The 18554-nt window shown below is 37.8% G+C and overlaps 1 protein-coding gene across 1 annotated transcript in view; it reads left to right on the plus strand.

Annotated features, from left to right (window-relative positions):
* The window catches only part of LOC126100704 (rabphilin-3A), a 1079132-nt gene extending 1069893 nt beyond the window's left edge, over nt 1-9239 (plus strand). Inside the window, exon 20 of the mRNA XM_049911320.1 lies at nt 4926-9239. Coding sequence (XP_049767277.1) covers nt 4926-5050 — 125 coding nt within the window. The 3' untranslated portion in view covers nt 5051-9239. The remainder of the gene's footprint in view (nt 1-4925) is intronic.
* Nucleotides 9240-18554: the final 9315 nt, after the last annotated feature.

Consider the following 18554-nt stretch of genomic DNA (forward strand, 5'->3'; position numbering starts at 1 on the left):
CACTTCATTCCACCAATTTGGATATGAATTTTGACTAAGCACAGCTAACTTATTCCATAATGCACATTTATCTATGTTATCATCAATTTTGTCCCAACCAAATTTCAAAAAGTTTTCACCTTTATTCTCTAGACTTACAGATAACTCAGCTTTACTGTTTGGATCATTACTCTGCATGACATTAATGAAAAACTACATTGACTGGACTGGTATCCCATGACTCTCACTTACATCATCACAAACATCACTTACCTTACCTGTTTTCACAAATAACTCTGAAACTTCATTATTCTTAAACTCCACAAATGCCTGATAAACATCATCTTCATCATAATCATCATTATCATCTTCATCTTCATCACCATCACCATCACCATCGTCATCATCATATTCTTCCAAAATTACTTCATCAACTACATCATTAACAACACAAGTCTCATCACCACCAATGTCACACACCTCACCTACATTTATTTGCAATAAGTAACCAGTCCCAGACTTGGCAACCTCAGTCATTTCACAGCTCTCATTCATATCTACACCAAAAATACCACCTAATTCAGATCAAATATAGTCATTACCTGTTTTACATATATAAATAATACTGTTTCCTGGTCAAGAGAAGAAATTATTAGTACACACTACATCAAAATTCTCATTACTCTCACATTCTGGTTTGTGATTAGTTTCTACATCATTATAATTAAACATAGTATTCCAAAACTTTTGATCAAATCATAAATGAGAAATCTGATGTTCCTTCTGTTCAACTTCAGATACCTGTGCCACGTTATTAATACTGTTATTTTTGTCTAAATGTGAGTGTAAATTGGGAGTCCTGTATTTGTTCTGTTTCCTAAGCCCCAAAACTGTGGACCTTCACTGAGGTGGACCACCATTTCCTGAATAGTTGCCTCTAAGATTGTTTCTCCTATTAAATTTCCATTGGTTATCCCCATTGTTCCCATTCTACTAATGTTCATAACTTCTGTCTCTATTACCATTTTGACGCTCATAGAAGTTACCACTATCTCTGTCTCTGTAGTTATTATCATTGGAACCTCTCTGGTAAACTCCTTTTTAGTGCATCAATAAATGTCATTTCATCAAATGGCCTGTCAAAATGTGTTAATTTCTTAAGTTGATTCTTACATAATTCTTTCAGTGTACCATCCCTATTCATATACACTCCTGGAAATTGAAATAAGAACACCATGAATTCATTGTCCCAGAAAGGGGTAACTTTATTGACACATTCCTGGGGTCAGATACATCACATGATCACACTGACAGAACCATAGGCACATAGACACAGGCAACAGAGCATGCACAATGTCGGCACTAGTACAGTGTATATCCACCTTTCGCAGCAATGCAGGCTGCTATTCTCCCATGGAGACGATCGTAGAGATGCTGGATGTAGTCCTGTGGAACGGCTTGCCATGCCATTTCCACCTGGCGCCTCAGTTGGACCAGCGTTCGTGCTGGACGTGCAGACCGCGTGAGATGACGCTTCATCCAGTCCCAAACATGCTCAATGGGGGACAGATCCGGAGATCTTGCTGGCCACGGTAGTTGACTTACACCTTCTAGAGCACGTTGGGTGGCACGGGATACATGCGGACGTGCATTGTCCTGTTGGAACAGCAAGTTCCCTTGCCGGTCTAGGAATGGTAGAACAATGGGTTCGATGATGGTTTGGATGTACCGTGCACTGTTCAGTGTCCCCTCGACGATCACCAGTGGTGTACGGCCAGTGTAGGAGATCGCTCCCCACACCATGATGCCGGGTGTTGGCCCTGTGTGCCTCGGTCGTATGCAGTCCTGATTGTGGCGCTCAACTGCACGGCGCCAAACACGCATACGACCATCATTGGTACCAAGGCAGAAGTGACTCTCATCGCTGAAGACGACACGTCTCCATTCGTCCCTCCATTCACGCCTGTCGCGACACCACTGGAGGCGGGCTGCACGATGTTGGGGCGTGAGCGGAAGATGGCCTAATGGTGTGCGGGACCGTAGCCCAGCTTCATGGAGACGGTTGCGAATGGTCCTCGCCGATACCCCAGGAGCAACAGTGTCCCTAATTTGCTGAGAAGTGGCGGTGTGGTCCCCTACGGCACTGCGTAAGATCCTACGGTCTTGGCGTGCATCCATGCGTCGCTGCCGTCCGGTCCCAGGTCGACGGGCACGTGCACCTTCCGCCGACCACTGGCGACAACATCGATGTACTGTGGAGACCTCACGCTCCACGTGTTGAGCAATTCGGCGGTACATCCACCCGGCCTCCCGCATGCCCACTATACGCCCTCGCTCAAAGTCTGTCAACTGCACATACGGTTCACGTCCACGCTGCCGCGGCATGCTACCAGTGTTAAAGACTGCGATGGAGCTCCATATGCCATGGCAAACTGGCTGACACTGACAGCGGCGGTGCACAAATGCTGCGCAGCTAGCGCCATTCGACGGCCAACACCGCGGTTCCTGGTGTGTCCGCTGTCCCGTGCGTGTGATCATTGCTTGTACAGCCCTCTCGCAGTGTCCGGAGCAAGTATGGTGGGTCTGACACAGCGGTGTCAATGTGTTCTTTTTTCCATTTCCAGGAGTGTAATTTGGAGCATTCAGAAATTCACTTTTAATTTTGCCTTGTTCAGCTTCTGACCAAATTTTATTTAAAAACTTTTTTCAAATCTTTGGTATGTCTGCCACTGGCTTAAATTTAGATTTACTGATGACAGAGCTTCACCTTCAAGACATCTTTTAACAAATTTAACCACTCATGTCCAACACAAAACTATCTCTACAGTTGTGTAGAAAATTCACTGGATGTAAATTGTCTGATGGAAAACTTTTGATTGGAGTACCATTATTTGAATACAGATTGTTGTGGATACAATTTTCTTGAACTACTGAAATTTTTTGATCTAAAACATTTACATTAGTTAGCATACTGTTTTCAACATTTAAATTTTTAAAATCTAAACTACAAAGCTCTGTTCCATTTTCTCCTCTACAACCTTCTGCTGAACTCTGACATCATTAACATTCTTCTCCTGTTATGAAGATTGTGCAACTAACTCATTTTACAAAACAATAAATTTATTTTCTAAGACATCAATTTTTCATTCACAATTTTGAATCCATCTGACAACCCATTAGGAATAAGTTGGTCTATTTGGTATTGTACCTGTCTAGTTTACTATTGTTTTCAGACTGTTCTGTCTCAATTTCCTCTAATTTTGCTAAAATCAACTGCAAAATATCAGTTTTAACTGTTTCTTTGCTGACTACACTTTCACTTTGTTCAAACGTGTCTTGGATGGGTCCTACAGCTTTCACACCTACATCACTGTCCTCATCCCTATTCATTTTCCTATCAATCGCATGAGACCACAAAAAAAATTAATTTCACAAATAGTTTGTACATACTTATCTTTCTTCTGCTGTTGTTCATTGTAGTTGTAAAGTCCTCTTTCAACTCATCCAGTCCGTTATTGTTGATATTATCTTGTCACTGTTGATACGACTTTGCTGGGCAGTCCTCGGGTCTTCTTTCATCAAGTGATTGAAGTTTCTGAATGTATATAAAAACTGTAAATGATACTAGTTACTGTCCTTTCTTCTGCTGCAACAGACAAAACTTCATCATCAGTCAACTGATCCTGGCTGATCCCCCACTTGTAATCTTATCCTCCCACACATCACCATTAAATTCCTCTTAGTCTGTTCATTATTTCCAAAAGCTTCAAGAGGCATAATATACACAAAAGAAAAACTTTTTATTTATCTTCATTATCTCATTGTTGTTGGCTCCAAGTCTTGTGTCTAGGATACAGTCTTGAAGCTGTAATTTTTACAATGTTGTGGGTTCTTGTCAAACTGAATAACTGATGAAGATTTGCCTGTTGCTATGAATATCTTTTTATTTTATCCCATTTGTCTAAATCACACTGACTTCACAATCTCCATTTCAGAACACTAATTCACATTGTTGTTGACAAGATTAGAAATTTGTCTACTTCCATCAGAGACATGCCCACTACTTCTTACATTCTACAGCACTCACAATATTCCAAAGAGTTTACAAAGCAAAAGTGTGCAAACTTTCTTGACAAAAAAAGAATCATCACCAAGATATATTATTATGTTATAAATAAATCCAGAAATAAATTTAATAATTAGCATTAGATTGTGCAATTAATAATATGAATTTTAAAGATGCCGGAAATTTCATAATTTCAAATATTTTTTAAAAAAAGAATAATTTTAAACATTAGTAGATATCGAGTGTAACAAACTAATTTCTATTTAGTCATTTTAGCCTGAAATATAATACATTATGTACAGAATTAGATTAAGTTAATTCAGTCAGACAGCTGATATAATGTTAACCTACAACTTCTTCCGCATTTTTATCAGTAATTGATGTGCTAGGGGATCCTGCACAGTCATCATCTTCAATGTCCTCTTGACCCTCTTTGAAATACATATTCCATCCATAAATTCTTGTCTCACTCAAATTAGGTTTGCTCAAAAGCCACAGTCAACATCTTGGATAGAGTGCTGCACTTTAAGCATTTTTTCAAGCAAAATTTTATGCAGATTCTTTTATCCATCTTTTTCAAAAGTAAAAATTTGCTGAGCACTCGAAAACAGATATAACCTTTTCGACTGTGAATGATAAACCAAATATTCAAAAAAGCTCAAAATGCAAATATACATCAAGAACATGTGAACAAGATAAAATGTTGAAAATTGGACTATAAAGCACATAAATTACACAAACTACCATTACATTTTGATCACTCTTCATATTGCTCCATCCAGGAATTTTGATTATTGTTATACTTATCTACATTGTTAGCATAAATTGTATTTCCCTATTTTGTAATCATTACGTATCTATTATTGTTGCTAATCCACAGGTGGTCTGGAACTCAGCTGCCGCTCAAAGGGAGAACGACTGAAGCACTGGATTGATATGATCAAATTCCCAGACCACAAACACGAAGGTTGGCATAATCTGGGAGAAGATTTGCTAGGAGACTGAACTTCTCCATAGCAGTACAACATTTTACTGAAATTCTAGCTGAAAGTATTTTCGCTCTCATAATTCTTACGAAGAAATTACCACAGTAGAAGACTGAGAATACATCTGAGGTCATCAATATATTGTATGCCTTATTGTCGTGGAATAAAATACAGTAGATGTTAGATTTCACAGCACTGATCTTTCAGGGAATGCAAAGTGCCTAGGCTGTATGAAGTGACTATATTCATAGAAGAAAAGTAAACAACTGAATTAAAAAATGTATGTAATTACTAAGACTTTGACATTATATCTGAATATTTTTGTTACTTCCTCTTAACTACTGAAATTAATATTCAACTAAGCAAGCAATAGCTGTCAATAGATACACAGATTATTGGTATAGGTGTCACTCTGTAGCTGTAGCCAATCACACTGCCAAATGATAGTGCAATGCCCCATATTAATAGTGCAAACAAAGCATCAATCTTAATTTGCTTACTGGTTAGCAGTGGTAGGTGAACACTATCTGCAACAAGTTTCTTTGCAGGTATTCTATTATGAATGATTATTTTATTTGTAATTTTAGTATGACACTTTTTACTGGAAAATTCTGTAAGCTATCTCTCTTAAGCTATTTGTCACTTATTTAAAGATACAAACAGCACTCAGTATGCAACAATGTCCAGTACAATGATAATGTTATGCACAAAAAAACTGCAAAAGTCATGATCAAAGAAACAGAAATGGAGGCGAAAACTGATTTTTTTTTTTTTTTTAACTAGTCATACAGAATGACTGTACATATTTTCTCTCTCCCTCACCCTCCCCTCTCCCCCTTGCCAACCTCTCACCATGCACCCACCTCTATCCGTCAGCCTTGCCTCTGCAGTAAAACATTACTGCCTTTCAGTACAAGCTTCTGCTACATTCTTCAGTGTTTCAGCAGTGTGTAAGTGTAAAAATGGCATTATCTTAAGCAATAATAGAAACAAAGAGTCCCTCCATAACATTGATCCTCATACAAGAGATGGTGTTACAGAACAGTTGGAGTACTTGGTGACAAGATTTGTCTCCTATATTAAGTATTCCTAATACCATTACAAATCATCTATAACTAAGAATACCTAAAAAAACACACATAAAACATATATTATTTATGTTAGAGTATATATTTGACTGTTTCATATGTCAGGCAAAAATGTAAAGCACTTTCCTGGTGTAACTACTATGTTGGCTAGTTTAAAGGAATCCACAGTGTGTTCCACTGTCTTACCATAATGCTGGTAGAATATGGCAAATATTTGACAAAACATTATTATAAGTTTCTAAACTTCAGTTAGTTGATTGTTATGCAAGAGTACAAAACAACTTGTAGAGAAATTCTCCATACTAGCTGCAATAAGTTTAATACTCGTTTCAGCTTTATTTCCATTCTCAAGTAACCTATGAATACAAAATTGGTGAGACTATCAACACACATGGTGGTTTACCATGTGAATAATTATATACAGGAATTATACAGGGTGTTCAATAAGCAACTATGCAGTTCACAATTGCTGTACTAAAGTCATAGAAGTTATAAGAGATGCTGGAAGTGATCCTCTTGAACTTGAAGACAAAGTTGCACATGTTTTTGCATGTTCTTGAAGATGTTGTGCAGAACATTGGGAGTAATGTTCCGAATGAGGCATTTCAGTGCAGCTTGGAGTTCTTGTATGGTGCGCGCACACTGACTTCATAGGCCTTTCCCTTCAACATACCCCATAGAAAGTAATCCAATGGAGCCAAGTTGTGTACACACAGAGGCCAGAGTCCTTGAGAGGTGATGCAGTCACTGAAGATATCCTTTAAAACATTCATTGCCTTGTGGGTGGTATGTGCAGTCACCCTGTCCTGTAGGAACCAGGCATTCTCTATTTTTACCTCATTCAGTTCACCTAGGAAGGGTTCCAGAATGCAGGTGCAGTACTGTTCTGCATTTAGGGTGTCCTGAAAGAAGCTCAGCCCAATGATTCATTTACAAGTCACAGTGCATCAAGCAACAATCTTTTGATCATGCATTGGGGGACACCTTAAATTCATGTGGATTCTCCGTAGCCCACACATGACTATTCTGGTTTTTCATGTAACCAGGGAGATACAACCATGCCTCATCTGTGGAAAAATGTTGTGTCAAGAATCCCCTCACCATTTTCCTCCAGGGAGAACAGAAACCAGTTGCAAAAGTTCACATGTGCCTGGTGATCAGTGGCTCTCAGTTCATGCATGAATGACATTTTGTACAGATACATGGACAGTAATGTCCAGAGAGTCTTTTGAGCAGAACCCACAGACACATGGGCCTGCTGAGCTAGTCATCTAACCAATTTGTTTGGACTTTTCAGCATCATGTCTTGCACTTCCACAACCTTCTCTTCGGATGTGGATGACCTGCCTGATTTTGGAGCCTTATGAACGCTTCCAGTCTTTTTAAACTTGGCAATGATGTTACGTATAGACTTAAGGTCAGGCATCTTCAGTCCTGGGAGCTTTGCTCCAAATGTAGCTTCTGCTACTGAGGTAAACATTTCTCCATTGCGGAACACACACTCCACAAGAAACATTCTTTTTTCAATTGTCATCATGTTGACCTAGATCACAACGTCATCACACAAGATGCTGGTCTTCAGTCAAACCGGACCTACGAATAGATACAAATACCTGGTTAAGTATGGTTCAAATATATGTTAAACAATGGAAAATGTTGACTTAACAACTGACAGTCATATCAGTCATTACTCAGCACACCACAACATGGCACTGCAGAGATACTTTTTGAACACCCAGTATTTTGTTTTTTTACATCCAGTTTGATTTGAGATCCATATTATATCTGTTGTAAACTGTTATTGTCTAATTCTTAGTGAATACACAACATGTAGTAATTATAAATGTACAAAATACATTTTGACACTTATTTGACAGTTTGTTTACCATAAAGTACAATTTGACATTTATTGATATTTTGTTTACTATGATGAGACTATTTACAACTACTAAACAATGATAATGCTACATTTGAATGATTTGAGTTCTCTGTGAATTATGTCTTTGATCTGAGTACATTTTCTTGTCCATATGTAACACCTCTTCTCCTATTCCAGTATGTCAACAAAGGTTTTCAAGTAATATTTATGTTTAAAGTCTGTGTGTTTATTTAGTATCTCATGTGCATAGGCTCTCATGTGGATATAGGCCTATATCCCCAATTCTTCAAGTACATTCATAGTGATTCCTTTCAGTATTCTGTGTAGAATTTGTAATGCAGTTTCAGTTTTCACAGCTATATGGTGTTGGTTTCTTAGAAGTAAAAAGAAGCTAGGGTGATTACTGTTGCTATTTCTGGAAAACTTTATTGACATACTGGAACACAAAAAGGGACAGTACCTATGGACAACAAAACATTCTCAGGCCAAAGATGTAATTCAGTCACTGAAATATAACATCCTCTCCCTCCACACAAAGACACATTTTGCTTCCTCTGTGGTCTGAATGAGGCTATTTACTGTGAACAAATGGATAGATGATAGCAAAAAACATCTCAGTTAAGTAATTAGTATCTTTCAGATGCTACCACATATTTAATCACACATTCTGATATTTTGGGTTTTCATCAGTTATTTTTACTATTCAGTTAACACCTTTCAGTGTATCACCATGTTTCCTGTCTGAGTTTGATTATCTATATTCTTGACATGCATTTGTCAAATTATTAAACTACTCCTGGAGTCATCACAATCTTCATCAATCAGCACCTGGTCATCAGAGAATGTGGGAGATTGTGGTATATCATCTCCTACTAGGAAACATTTGCTTCTCCATATCTTTAATAATGCTTCTTCCATATAAATTGTATACAACAGAAAATTTAGTGGAAAACCTTAGCATAGCATTTTGCTGTGACTCACCTGGAGAGCCATGTGCCTTAAAGCACCACTACTCAGACAGGGAGGTGAATTGGCCACAGATGTAATCTTCACAGTGGATTAACAGTGAGGGTCTGTGTGCTGGCCAGCATGGATGTGGTTTTTAAGGGGTTTCCCACATACCACTAGGTGAATACTAGACTGGTATCCAAGCCCTGCCTCAGCTATACAATTTGCAAACATTTAGAAAACTTTTGCTCACTTTCACATGAATAAAACTACACCAGACCATTGGGGTACATATATTCCATCCCGTGGGGTGGGGTAGGGTGGGGTGGGGTAGGGGGGTTGGGGGGGGGGGGAGGGGGGAAGGGTGGGGGACTAATGGGGTGACCCTCAGCCAGTGCAGGTTAGAGGCACAAGAAAATGAAGAAGTAGTTTAGAAAATAAGGAGGAAAGACAGATCATCTAATGTCCATGATTATGGAGGTAAAGTGCTGGAGTCTCAAGATTAGACGAGCTCAGAAATTAAGAAATCAGAAAAAAGTGGAAAGGGACATAATGAAAATTACTGAGGAAGATGTTGCTATGGTATGGCCATCTCATGTAGAATGAATGTGTGATAATACATGTACAAAGAAGGTATGGTGACTGAGAAGCAAGAAACACCATTAGCTGTACACAGCTCCAAAAATTACATGTTATTGGTCAAAATAGAGTGCTAGCCCATGATTGCAACCCAGATCCTTGACCTTCATGGGAAACGCATTTTCAGTTACACCATCCAAGCATGCCTGACGTTTATTCAATTTCTCCCATATAATCTATAGAACATATATCCTGCTTTGAGTAAAATATTTCATTCACAGCACCAACCCTGAGTTTGTTGATAAATCAAATTTCCTGCAAAATCTTTTCTCCCAGAAGTGTTGAACATCACAGCACCATGCAAATATCTATGAAAGGTTTGGCAAAAAAGAGAAGCAGCCTGTGGTAAGTTTCAGGTTATCAGCCAGTCCAGAAGGTGTACTCATGTGGCATAAATGATAGTGCAGTGCCTGCAAAAGGTAGGAATCTGCATTTGAATTCTGATCCAGCATACAGATTTAAACTGGCACACGCAATCAGTGCAGCATATACTCTGCATAGGGTAAATGAAGTCACACACAACTGCTCATTATTGCTTATATCTACACACATGAGCTACTCCTATATTTCAGTCTGCATAGATTTATTTATAATGAAATTTTGAACTGACTTTCCTTTGTGTTTGTATGTAATTCTATGCATTTTTTTCATACGCTCTTCTTTTACCTTTGGTATCCAGAACAGTTACAAAAATTCATAATGACAATTAAAGTTTCAGTTAGCACCTTTGTAATGCAAACATTTTGTTATTTCTATTCAGCATGCATTTCTGGTAGCATCTAAATGTGTGCTACTGGTACTCAGCAGATAATTCTCACACCTTAAGTCTGTGTCATTGGTCCAAATGCTTCATTACAGGCATAATGTCAACAACAGATAACACACACAACAATGAGTATACAAGTTAACTGAAAATTCAGAAATCAGCCAACAAGTAAGATTAAAATGCAAATACAACTTGTACTATTTGAAGTTTAGTCATTTCTGTGATCTCATAAAGCATGAACTCAAATACAATGTATTACAGTTACCTATTTGCAATAATGACCAGATGTAATGCAAGTGTGTAAATCACCTATACTGTTTGTAAAAAAAACTATTGAAGTGTCGGAAAATCATTTAGTTCATATATTATATAAACACTTCTTATGTACATCTCCAATAATTTTGTTCGAAGTTTAATTACCTTCACCAGGTCCTTCTATCTGCTAATCCTTTTTGATCCTTGTATTGTTCCCATATTCTCTATTATTTGAATTTCTCATTTCTGCTACCTATATCCTCTTCCCTCCTTGTCAGTTACCTCTTGTACTCTTTGCAGACACCTTTTCTTCCCTCTCCTTTGCTCTCTTCTGATGTCTTCCACTTGCTGACTTACATTTGTTTCCTCCAGTGTGGATTTTATGGTGCCTTTACTTGATGAATTTTGATATTTGAAATTTTTCTAATATTTATGGCCTCTTGTTTCTATTTCATGTGGTCTTTCTTCTAGCAGCATACATTGCTTGATTTGACACAGTAAACTCTTTATAAAATTTACATCTGATTTCATAGCTATATTTTTTGTTCATCTTTAATTTAAGGAACAAATTCTTTGTTCTTAAATATTTCCATATAAAACCTATAATTTTAGGAGAGGAAAGAGATTTCCATACATTTTACACATATAAACAATAATTCAGTTACATGAAGGCAGAAAAGACATTCATTTAACAAACAGCAGCAAAAAAATCAGGCACAGAGAAACCTTTCCATGGAACACTGTCATTCTGCTTCAGTTTTTGTACATTGGTGTTCTATGTATATCATTTGCTTCAGTTCAGTTTTCCACTTTTTCATACTAATTTAGCAACAGCAATACATTTTCAAGAACTGATCAGACTGAGTTAAAACTGTAGACCTTCCTTGTAAGTGTAGAAGCATGACAAGAAGAGAACAGAATATTCCCGTGTAGTGAACAACTGTAAAGGAACATAAACTCTATGCAATGAAAATAAAAACTAATTCAGATGTAGTTTCTGAAAAACTTACATTTTTTTTATACAAAACAAAGTTAACCTGAAAAAAAGCATGTGTTAGAGCACTTATTGCATATATTTTCATCTTAGTTTCTGTGTCAGGATAGCCAAGCAATTATTCTTGAACTGGTAAGAGGAGCACTGGACCATGTTTAATCTGTCTCACATATGAGCTGGAAGAAGTGAGGTATATAACTCTGATAATATTGATCAAAAAGTGTTTAACAGCAGCAGCATAAAATTTAGAGATGAAATAAAATATTTATGACTGCTGGGCAGTCATTCAAAGTTTATTTAATTACTATAGAGTCAGATGAATTCTGTATGAATACTTTGTGATCTGTAGTCATTCAAAGTTTATTTAATTATTATAGAGTCAAGTGAATTCTGTCCAAATACTTTGTGATATGTAAAACACGTTTTTGAGCTGATTATGATGTAAATGTGTGTTTCTAATATTGGGAGATCTGTGTGTAATGTAACCATCATTTCTAGACAATTAGTAAAGAATTTTTTTGTAAATTCATGTAAACTGAAATAATATTTCATTTTCAATGATGAAATGTCCTACTTATTTCTATAGTTTGTTCACTCAGCATTTTGTTAGTGTAAATTCAATGAAATAAAGAATTACACCTTCTGCCTTTAAAATGTGTTTGTTCATTCCTAATACACACAGTAATGCAGTCAAATAAGAAAACACACACACACACGCACACACACACACACACACACACACACACACACACTCACACACACACACACACACACACACACACACACACACACACACACACACACACACACACACAGAGAGAGAGAGAGAGAGAGGGGGGGGGGGTTGGGGAGGGGGGGGGGGGCATGTGTTCAGATATCACGAATTCACACAGATTGAGAGCAACAAGGAGCTATCAGACATTGCTTGAAAATATACTACACATCATTAAAATATTTTTCTGTGAAGACATAAAAGAAGAAACAATGTTTCTTTAATTATCAAACAATGGAAAATCCAGGAGGGAATGTAACAATATTATGAGTAGCAACTTTCCTTCTCAAAATATTGTTCTTTAATTATATTTTAAGAAATTCTAGGGACTATCATATCCACAATAGCATGTTACACCCAAAGTAAAGACTGTTAGTGTAATTGAGTAATCGTTCATAATTGGCATTTAGCTATGTTTAACCAGCACTATTATTATTATTAGTTAAGGTATTGATATGATTTTGGGTTTGTTGGGGTTGAATTTTTATGTTTGAGGTGCTTCTGGGGGCTTGTGCAGTGGTGAAAGATACCCTTTTGATGAATTTCAGTCATTCCAAGTAGTCACACAGAGTCTGCAATGCTGTGCATCACCCCCTAAGTTGCATATTGAGTCTGAGTTGTAATCTGGCAAATAAACCAGGTTGTGTCTATAGTACATAGCCTGTTCTTCTTCATAATAAAAGTAGTGATGTGGGAAGAACAGCTGGAAGAAGAGGACATTCTGTCTGGTATAAGGTAAAGCTCCAAAATGTCGAAATGGAGTTCCAAGCCTGATGACATACTGAGATGAAAGCACTATGAGAAGAAAACACAAGAGGATCATACAATGGAAGCCATCCAGACACGCAACTACATTGATGAAGAAACAGTATAGATAACAATGATGAAAATAAGCACAATTATGAGCAGAAGGTATGGACATACGAACAAAAATAACATCAGTGGAGTAACAACTATGGCACAGTGTTGACAGCAGTGCAACATAAACCATCAAAATTAAGACAGCTTCAACTAATAATTATCAGTGTCCTTTATTAACAAGGACATTCAGTTGAAATTGATGAGATGAAATTAATTTAACACCAAATATGAAAAATTGGGCATGGCAACAGTAATAAGCATGGGACTGCCAGGCAAATAAGCAAGTATAAACAAGCCTTCAATTGATGTATAAAGAAAATTTCATTAAAAGTAACTAGCTCAATGGGACTAAGACATCTTTCAGAAGATTGCTAATCAGTTACAATGTACATTTTCAAGTCAACATTAAGAGTGACTTCTATCAAGAAGAGCTGGTGATTACCTTAATCTACTACTACTTGCTATCACCACAAGCAATTATCCCCAATGGTAGCATTCACAAAGAGTCATCCCTCCATCATGCAGTGTTACACTGCAGTGCAGCACACAGCACTGACAGCTGGGGTGCAGCTGTATGCAGTAGCAGCAGCCACCACCAAACATAGCTGACCGTCCAGTGAGTTGCACACACTTATACTGTAAACAGTCATAAATACTAGTTAAATTTCCTGTCAGTCAATTTAGTATAACTTGTGCAGACAACGATTATAAAATGTATACTTAGCTGTTTAGTGACTTTTGGTATTCATGGTAATTAATAACATGTGTTACATAAACTTTGTAAAACAGTTCGTCATATTTAGTGCAGGGAGAAAAATAATATATGTTTATTTCAAGATTTTACATAAAATTAATTGGATATTTCAATAGTTATTAATCAGTAGCAGTATTTATAGTGATAATGGCTCTTATGGAAAATTAATTTACACTCAAAGCGTTCACAGAAAACATGATACAATAATTTCGTCAATTAAATTCGAATATAGAAAACATATTCCATCAGAAAGATACCAGATCCAACCAATCAGATGAAAACATGGCTCAAATAAAAGGAAGGACAGATAGATTAGAACAAAGATTAGACATGGGATTCACACATGTTGAAGAAATGGATACTCATCTAGAAATAGTAGAAGACAAACTAGATGACAAACCGGAACACATGCATGTTCTTAAATCAACACAGGATGAGTTGTTTAAAAGAATAACCATTTTTGAAAGGGAGATGTTAGAAACAAAAACCAGTTTGGAGAAAGTGACAAACACAGATACAGATGTGATATCATTGCTGGACAGTGAGCTAGACTCCAGAAAATAAACGTTAGAGAACAAACAGAAATTGAGGGAGAATAGAGCTTCATTGAGAAAGAATCCCATTTCATCATTCACTAAAGTACCATTAGCAGCGACTTCAACATCACATAGTACAGCATGTACTTTTAAAAAATGGAAAATCCAGGATGTAATAATGACAGTATTATGAAAAGGACAGATTGCTACTCATTATATAGTGAAAATGCTGAGTCCTAGACAGGCATAAGAAAAAGACTGCTAAACAGGTAATCTTTTGGCTGAAAGTCCTTCTTCTGAATTAGAAAATACACACACACACACACACACACACACACACACACACACACACACACACAGACATATTCATCTAAACACAACTCACACACACATGACTACTGTCTCTGGCTGCCGAAGCCACACTGTGAGCTACAGCACATGATGAGAGAAGCAATCTGGATGGTGCAATAAGGAGGAATCTCGGGTGGGCAGAGGGAAGGATAGCAGGATAGTGATGGGGGACCGTAAAGTGCTGCTTGTGGGACCATAAGGGATGAAGTGGAGAGAGGGTAGGGCAGCTAGATGCACCCAGCAGGATAGACAGAGGGCAGAGGGACAAGGGGGGGGATAAAAAGACTGTGAGTGTGTTGTAAGCAACGGCTGTGAAGTGCTGGAGTGGGAACAGAGAAGACGATGTGTGGGTGAAGGACAGTGACTAACAAAGGTTGATTCTAGGAAGGTTATGGGAACATAGGATATACTGCATGGAGAGTGCCCACCTGCACAGCACAGTAAAGCTGGTGTCAACAGGAAGGATGCAGACAGCACAGACTGTGAAGCAGTCATTGAATGAAGAATGTTGTGTTGGACATCATGCTCAGCAACTGGCTGGTTCTTCTGTTTCTTGGTCACAGCTTGTCAGTGGTCACTCATGCGGACAGACAGGTTGTTGGCTGTCAAGCTCACATAGCACAATACTGTGGTTTCAGCTTGTAGGTCACATGACTAGTTTCATAGGTAGCCCTGTCTTTGATGAGGTAGGTGATGCATGTGTGTGGCATGAAGTAGGTGGTAGTGGGAGGATGTATGGGTCCTGTTACATTTAAATCAAAGTATAGGAGCAATGGAGACCATAAAAAGCTTCCTTTGGAGTTGTTGTTGTGGTCTTCAGTACAGAGACGGGTTTGATACAGCTCTCCATGCTAGTCTATCGTGTACAAGCTTCTTCATCTCAACTACTGCAACGTACTTCCTTATGAATCTGCTTAGTACCTTCAGCTCTTGGTCTCCCTCTATGACTTTTACCCTCCATGACTTCCTGACACTTAAATCTATACCCAATGTTAACAAATTTCTCTTCTTTAGATTTTCTCTTCTCTAGATTTAAGTGTCAGGAAGTCGTTTCTGAAAGTATTTGTATGGATTGTAGCCATGTATGGCTGTGAAACATGGATGATACATAGTTTAGCAAGAAGAGAATAGAAGCTTTCAAAATGTGGTGTTACAGAAGAATGCTCAAGATTAGATGGGTAGATCACGTAACTAATGAGGATGCACCGAATAGAATTGGGGAGAAGAGGAATTTGTGGCACAACCTCACTAAAAGAAGGGAGCGGTTGGTAGGACATGTTCTGAGGCATCAAGGGATCACCAATTTAGTATTGGAGGGCAGCATGGAGGGTAAAAATCATATAGAGAGACCAAGAGATGAATACACTAAGCAGATTCAGAAGGATGTAGGTTGCAGTAGATACTGGGAGATGAAGAAGCTTGCACAGGATAGAGTAACATGGGGAGCTGCATCAAATGTCTCTGGGCGGAAGACAACAACAACAACAACAACAACCTACCTCTGGAGTTATTGGGAGCAAAACCTTCCAATGGCAACAATTGGAGAGACTAAAGGGATTTTGTCAAGTATCAGCTGAATAAAGCCAAGTATTTAGACAACCCACTTTGAGAGGAACATCTCATAAAGGTAATTACAGGAGATCTATCAAGGAGATTATGGGATAAACTAGTAGGATCGGGTAGATACAATAGATATCTAATCAGGTAGATGAAATACTATGTATAATTTAATGTGCAATAAGTAACTGTCTCTATAATTCTAGGTGTGAACTGGTTGTCTGAGCAGGGAGTCATATTAGATTTCAGAAAAGTGTTTATGACATTCACCTTTGGAAAAGATGTGGAATTAGTGGCACTCCTTTTTGAGACAGTTATGTCACAGAAATCTAAAATAATGCTTATAGCAGAAACAACTTTAGATAACTGTGTAAAAGGCAATATATACAATTATACGAGACAGATAAGTAAAGAGGCAACTGTAGTTAATATTGGCAAATCCTCAGAACTTGGAATCAAAGATAAGGCAAATATGACAACCCTGCTAAGTAAACACAATGACATTTTCTCCATGAGACCAAGACTCATTAAAGACTTTATTGGTCGATTTGGAGGAGGGGACCAAAGAGGCAGGTCATTGGTCCCATCAGATCAGGGAAGGATGGGGAAGGAAGTTGGCCATGCCCTTTCACAGGAACCATCTCAGCATATACCTGAAGTGATTTAGGGAAATCATGGAAAACCTAAATCAGGATGGCCAGACACAGGTTTGAACCATCATTCTCCTGAATGTGAGTCCAGTGTACTAACCACTGTACCATATCACTCGGTGAAGATTTTGTGTGTATGCTAAAGGTACAACCTCACAAGCTATTTTTGTGGAACCTTACCCCATTCCAATAGCAACAAAAGTGTTAACATGACAGGAAATAAACATGATGGTCGTATGGTGCATTATAGAAACTTCTAACAGCTGTTATAACACTCCATGCTTGATGGATCAGTGTGGTTAGTACTTGACACAAAAACAGTTAATAGAATAATCAAACCACAAACGGACAGACCCCCCCATCACTGTGGAGTTATTGGCAAAGTTTACATGGATGAAATACATCATCATGATGGGGATGATAGCTGGTTAGCAAATATCATTACACACTGGTTCAAGAAAACACATTGTATTCCTGTTTGAAGGTATATCACCTCCGTTCAAAATGTTACCATTTAATCTATGTGTTTCTGTTCCAGTGTTCATCAGAGATTTAGACAAATCAATGGGCAACAACTAATGACAAAAGATTTTAATAAACATTGACAATTTATTAGTCATATCTAAATACTGGAATGAACCTCTTCGGAGATTAGATCAGCTATTCAATAGATTACAACCACAGGGAATAGTGTCAAAACTTTCAAAATCATCATTTTACAGGAGCAAAGTCAAGTTTTTGGGTCATATAGTGAGTATGGAAGGCATTCACCAAATCCACATCAGTTAGACGCAATAACTCATTGCCCTGAACCAACAAATAGGAAGCAGCTCAAGTCAGTCCTTGGAATGACAGGTTTCTACAGGAAATTTTTATCTACAGATGTATAGAATGCAGTACATATGATGGCCCTACTCAGAAACAAAACACGTTGGAAATGGACACCAGATTGTAGTGCAGCATTTTTATAAGTCAAAAACTGTATAGCACTGACACCATTGATAGAACACCCAGACTTTGACCTACCTTTCCATTTGGAAAAAGTCACATCAGACTATGGTCTAGGAGCTAATTTACATCAAGAGGACATACATGCAACAGAGTAGAACATTCCCCCATAACATTCATAAGCCGAATACTAACACAATACAGAGATAGTAAGCAATCAGTGGAACAGAGACATCAACTGTTGTGTGGCCATTTAGATATTTATTAGCTGGACATGAAACAATAGTACACAGTGATCACACTGCATTATCATTTATACTGAAGAATAAACCCTTGCATACCAGGCTAATACTGTGGGCCATAGTCCTACATAAATTTAATTTTCAATACACTGTGTAAAGGGAAATGAAACCTTGGTGCCACATGCTTTATCTCAACTAACAAATGGTTTATGCTCAAGTGAGGCTGTTAAAGATAGAGCTACTTTCATGATATATTTTCTAAAAGGAAACAGATATGAAAAGG

Source organism: Schistocerca cancellata, chromosome 9 (genome assembly GCF_023864275.1).
Source record: "Schistocerca cancellata isolate TAMUIC-IGC-003103 chromosome 9, iqSchCanc2.1, whole genome shotgun sequence".
In the NCBI taxonomy this organism is placed as follows: domain Eukaryota; kingdom Metazoa; phylum Arthropoda; class Insecta; order Orthoptera; family Acrididae; genus Schistocerca; species Schistocerca cancellata.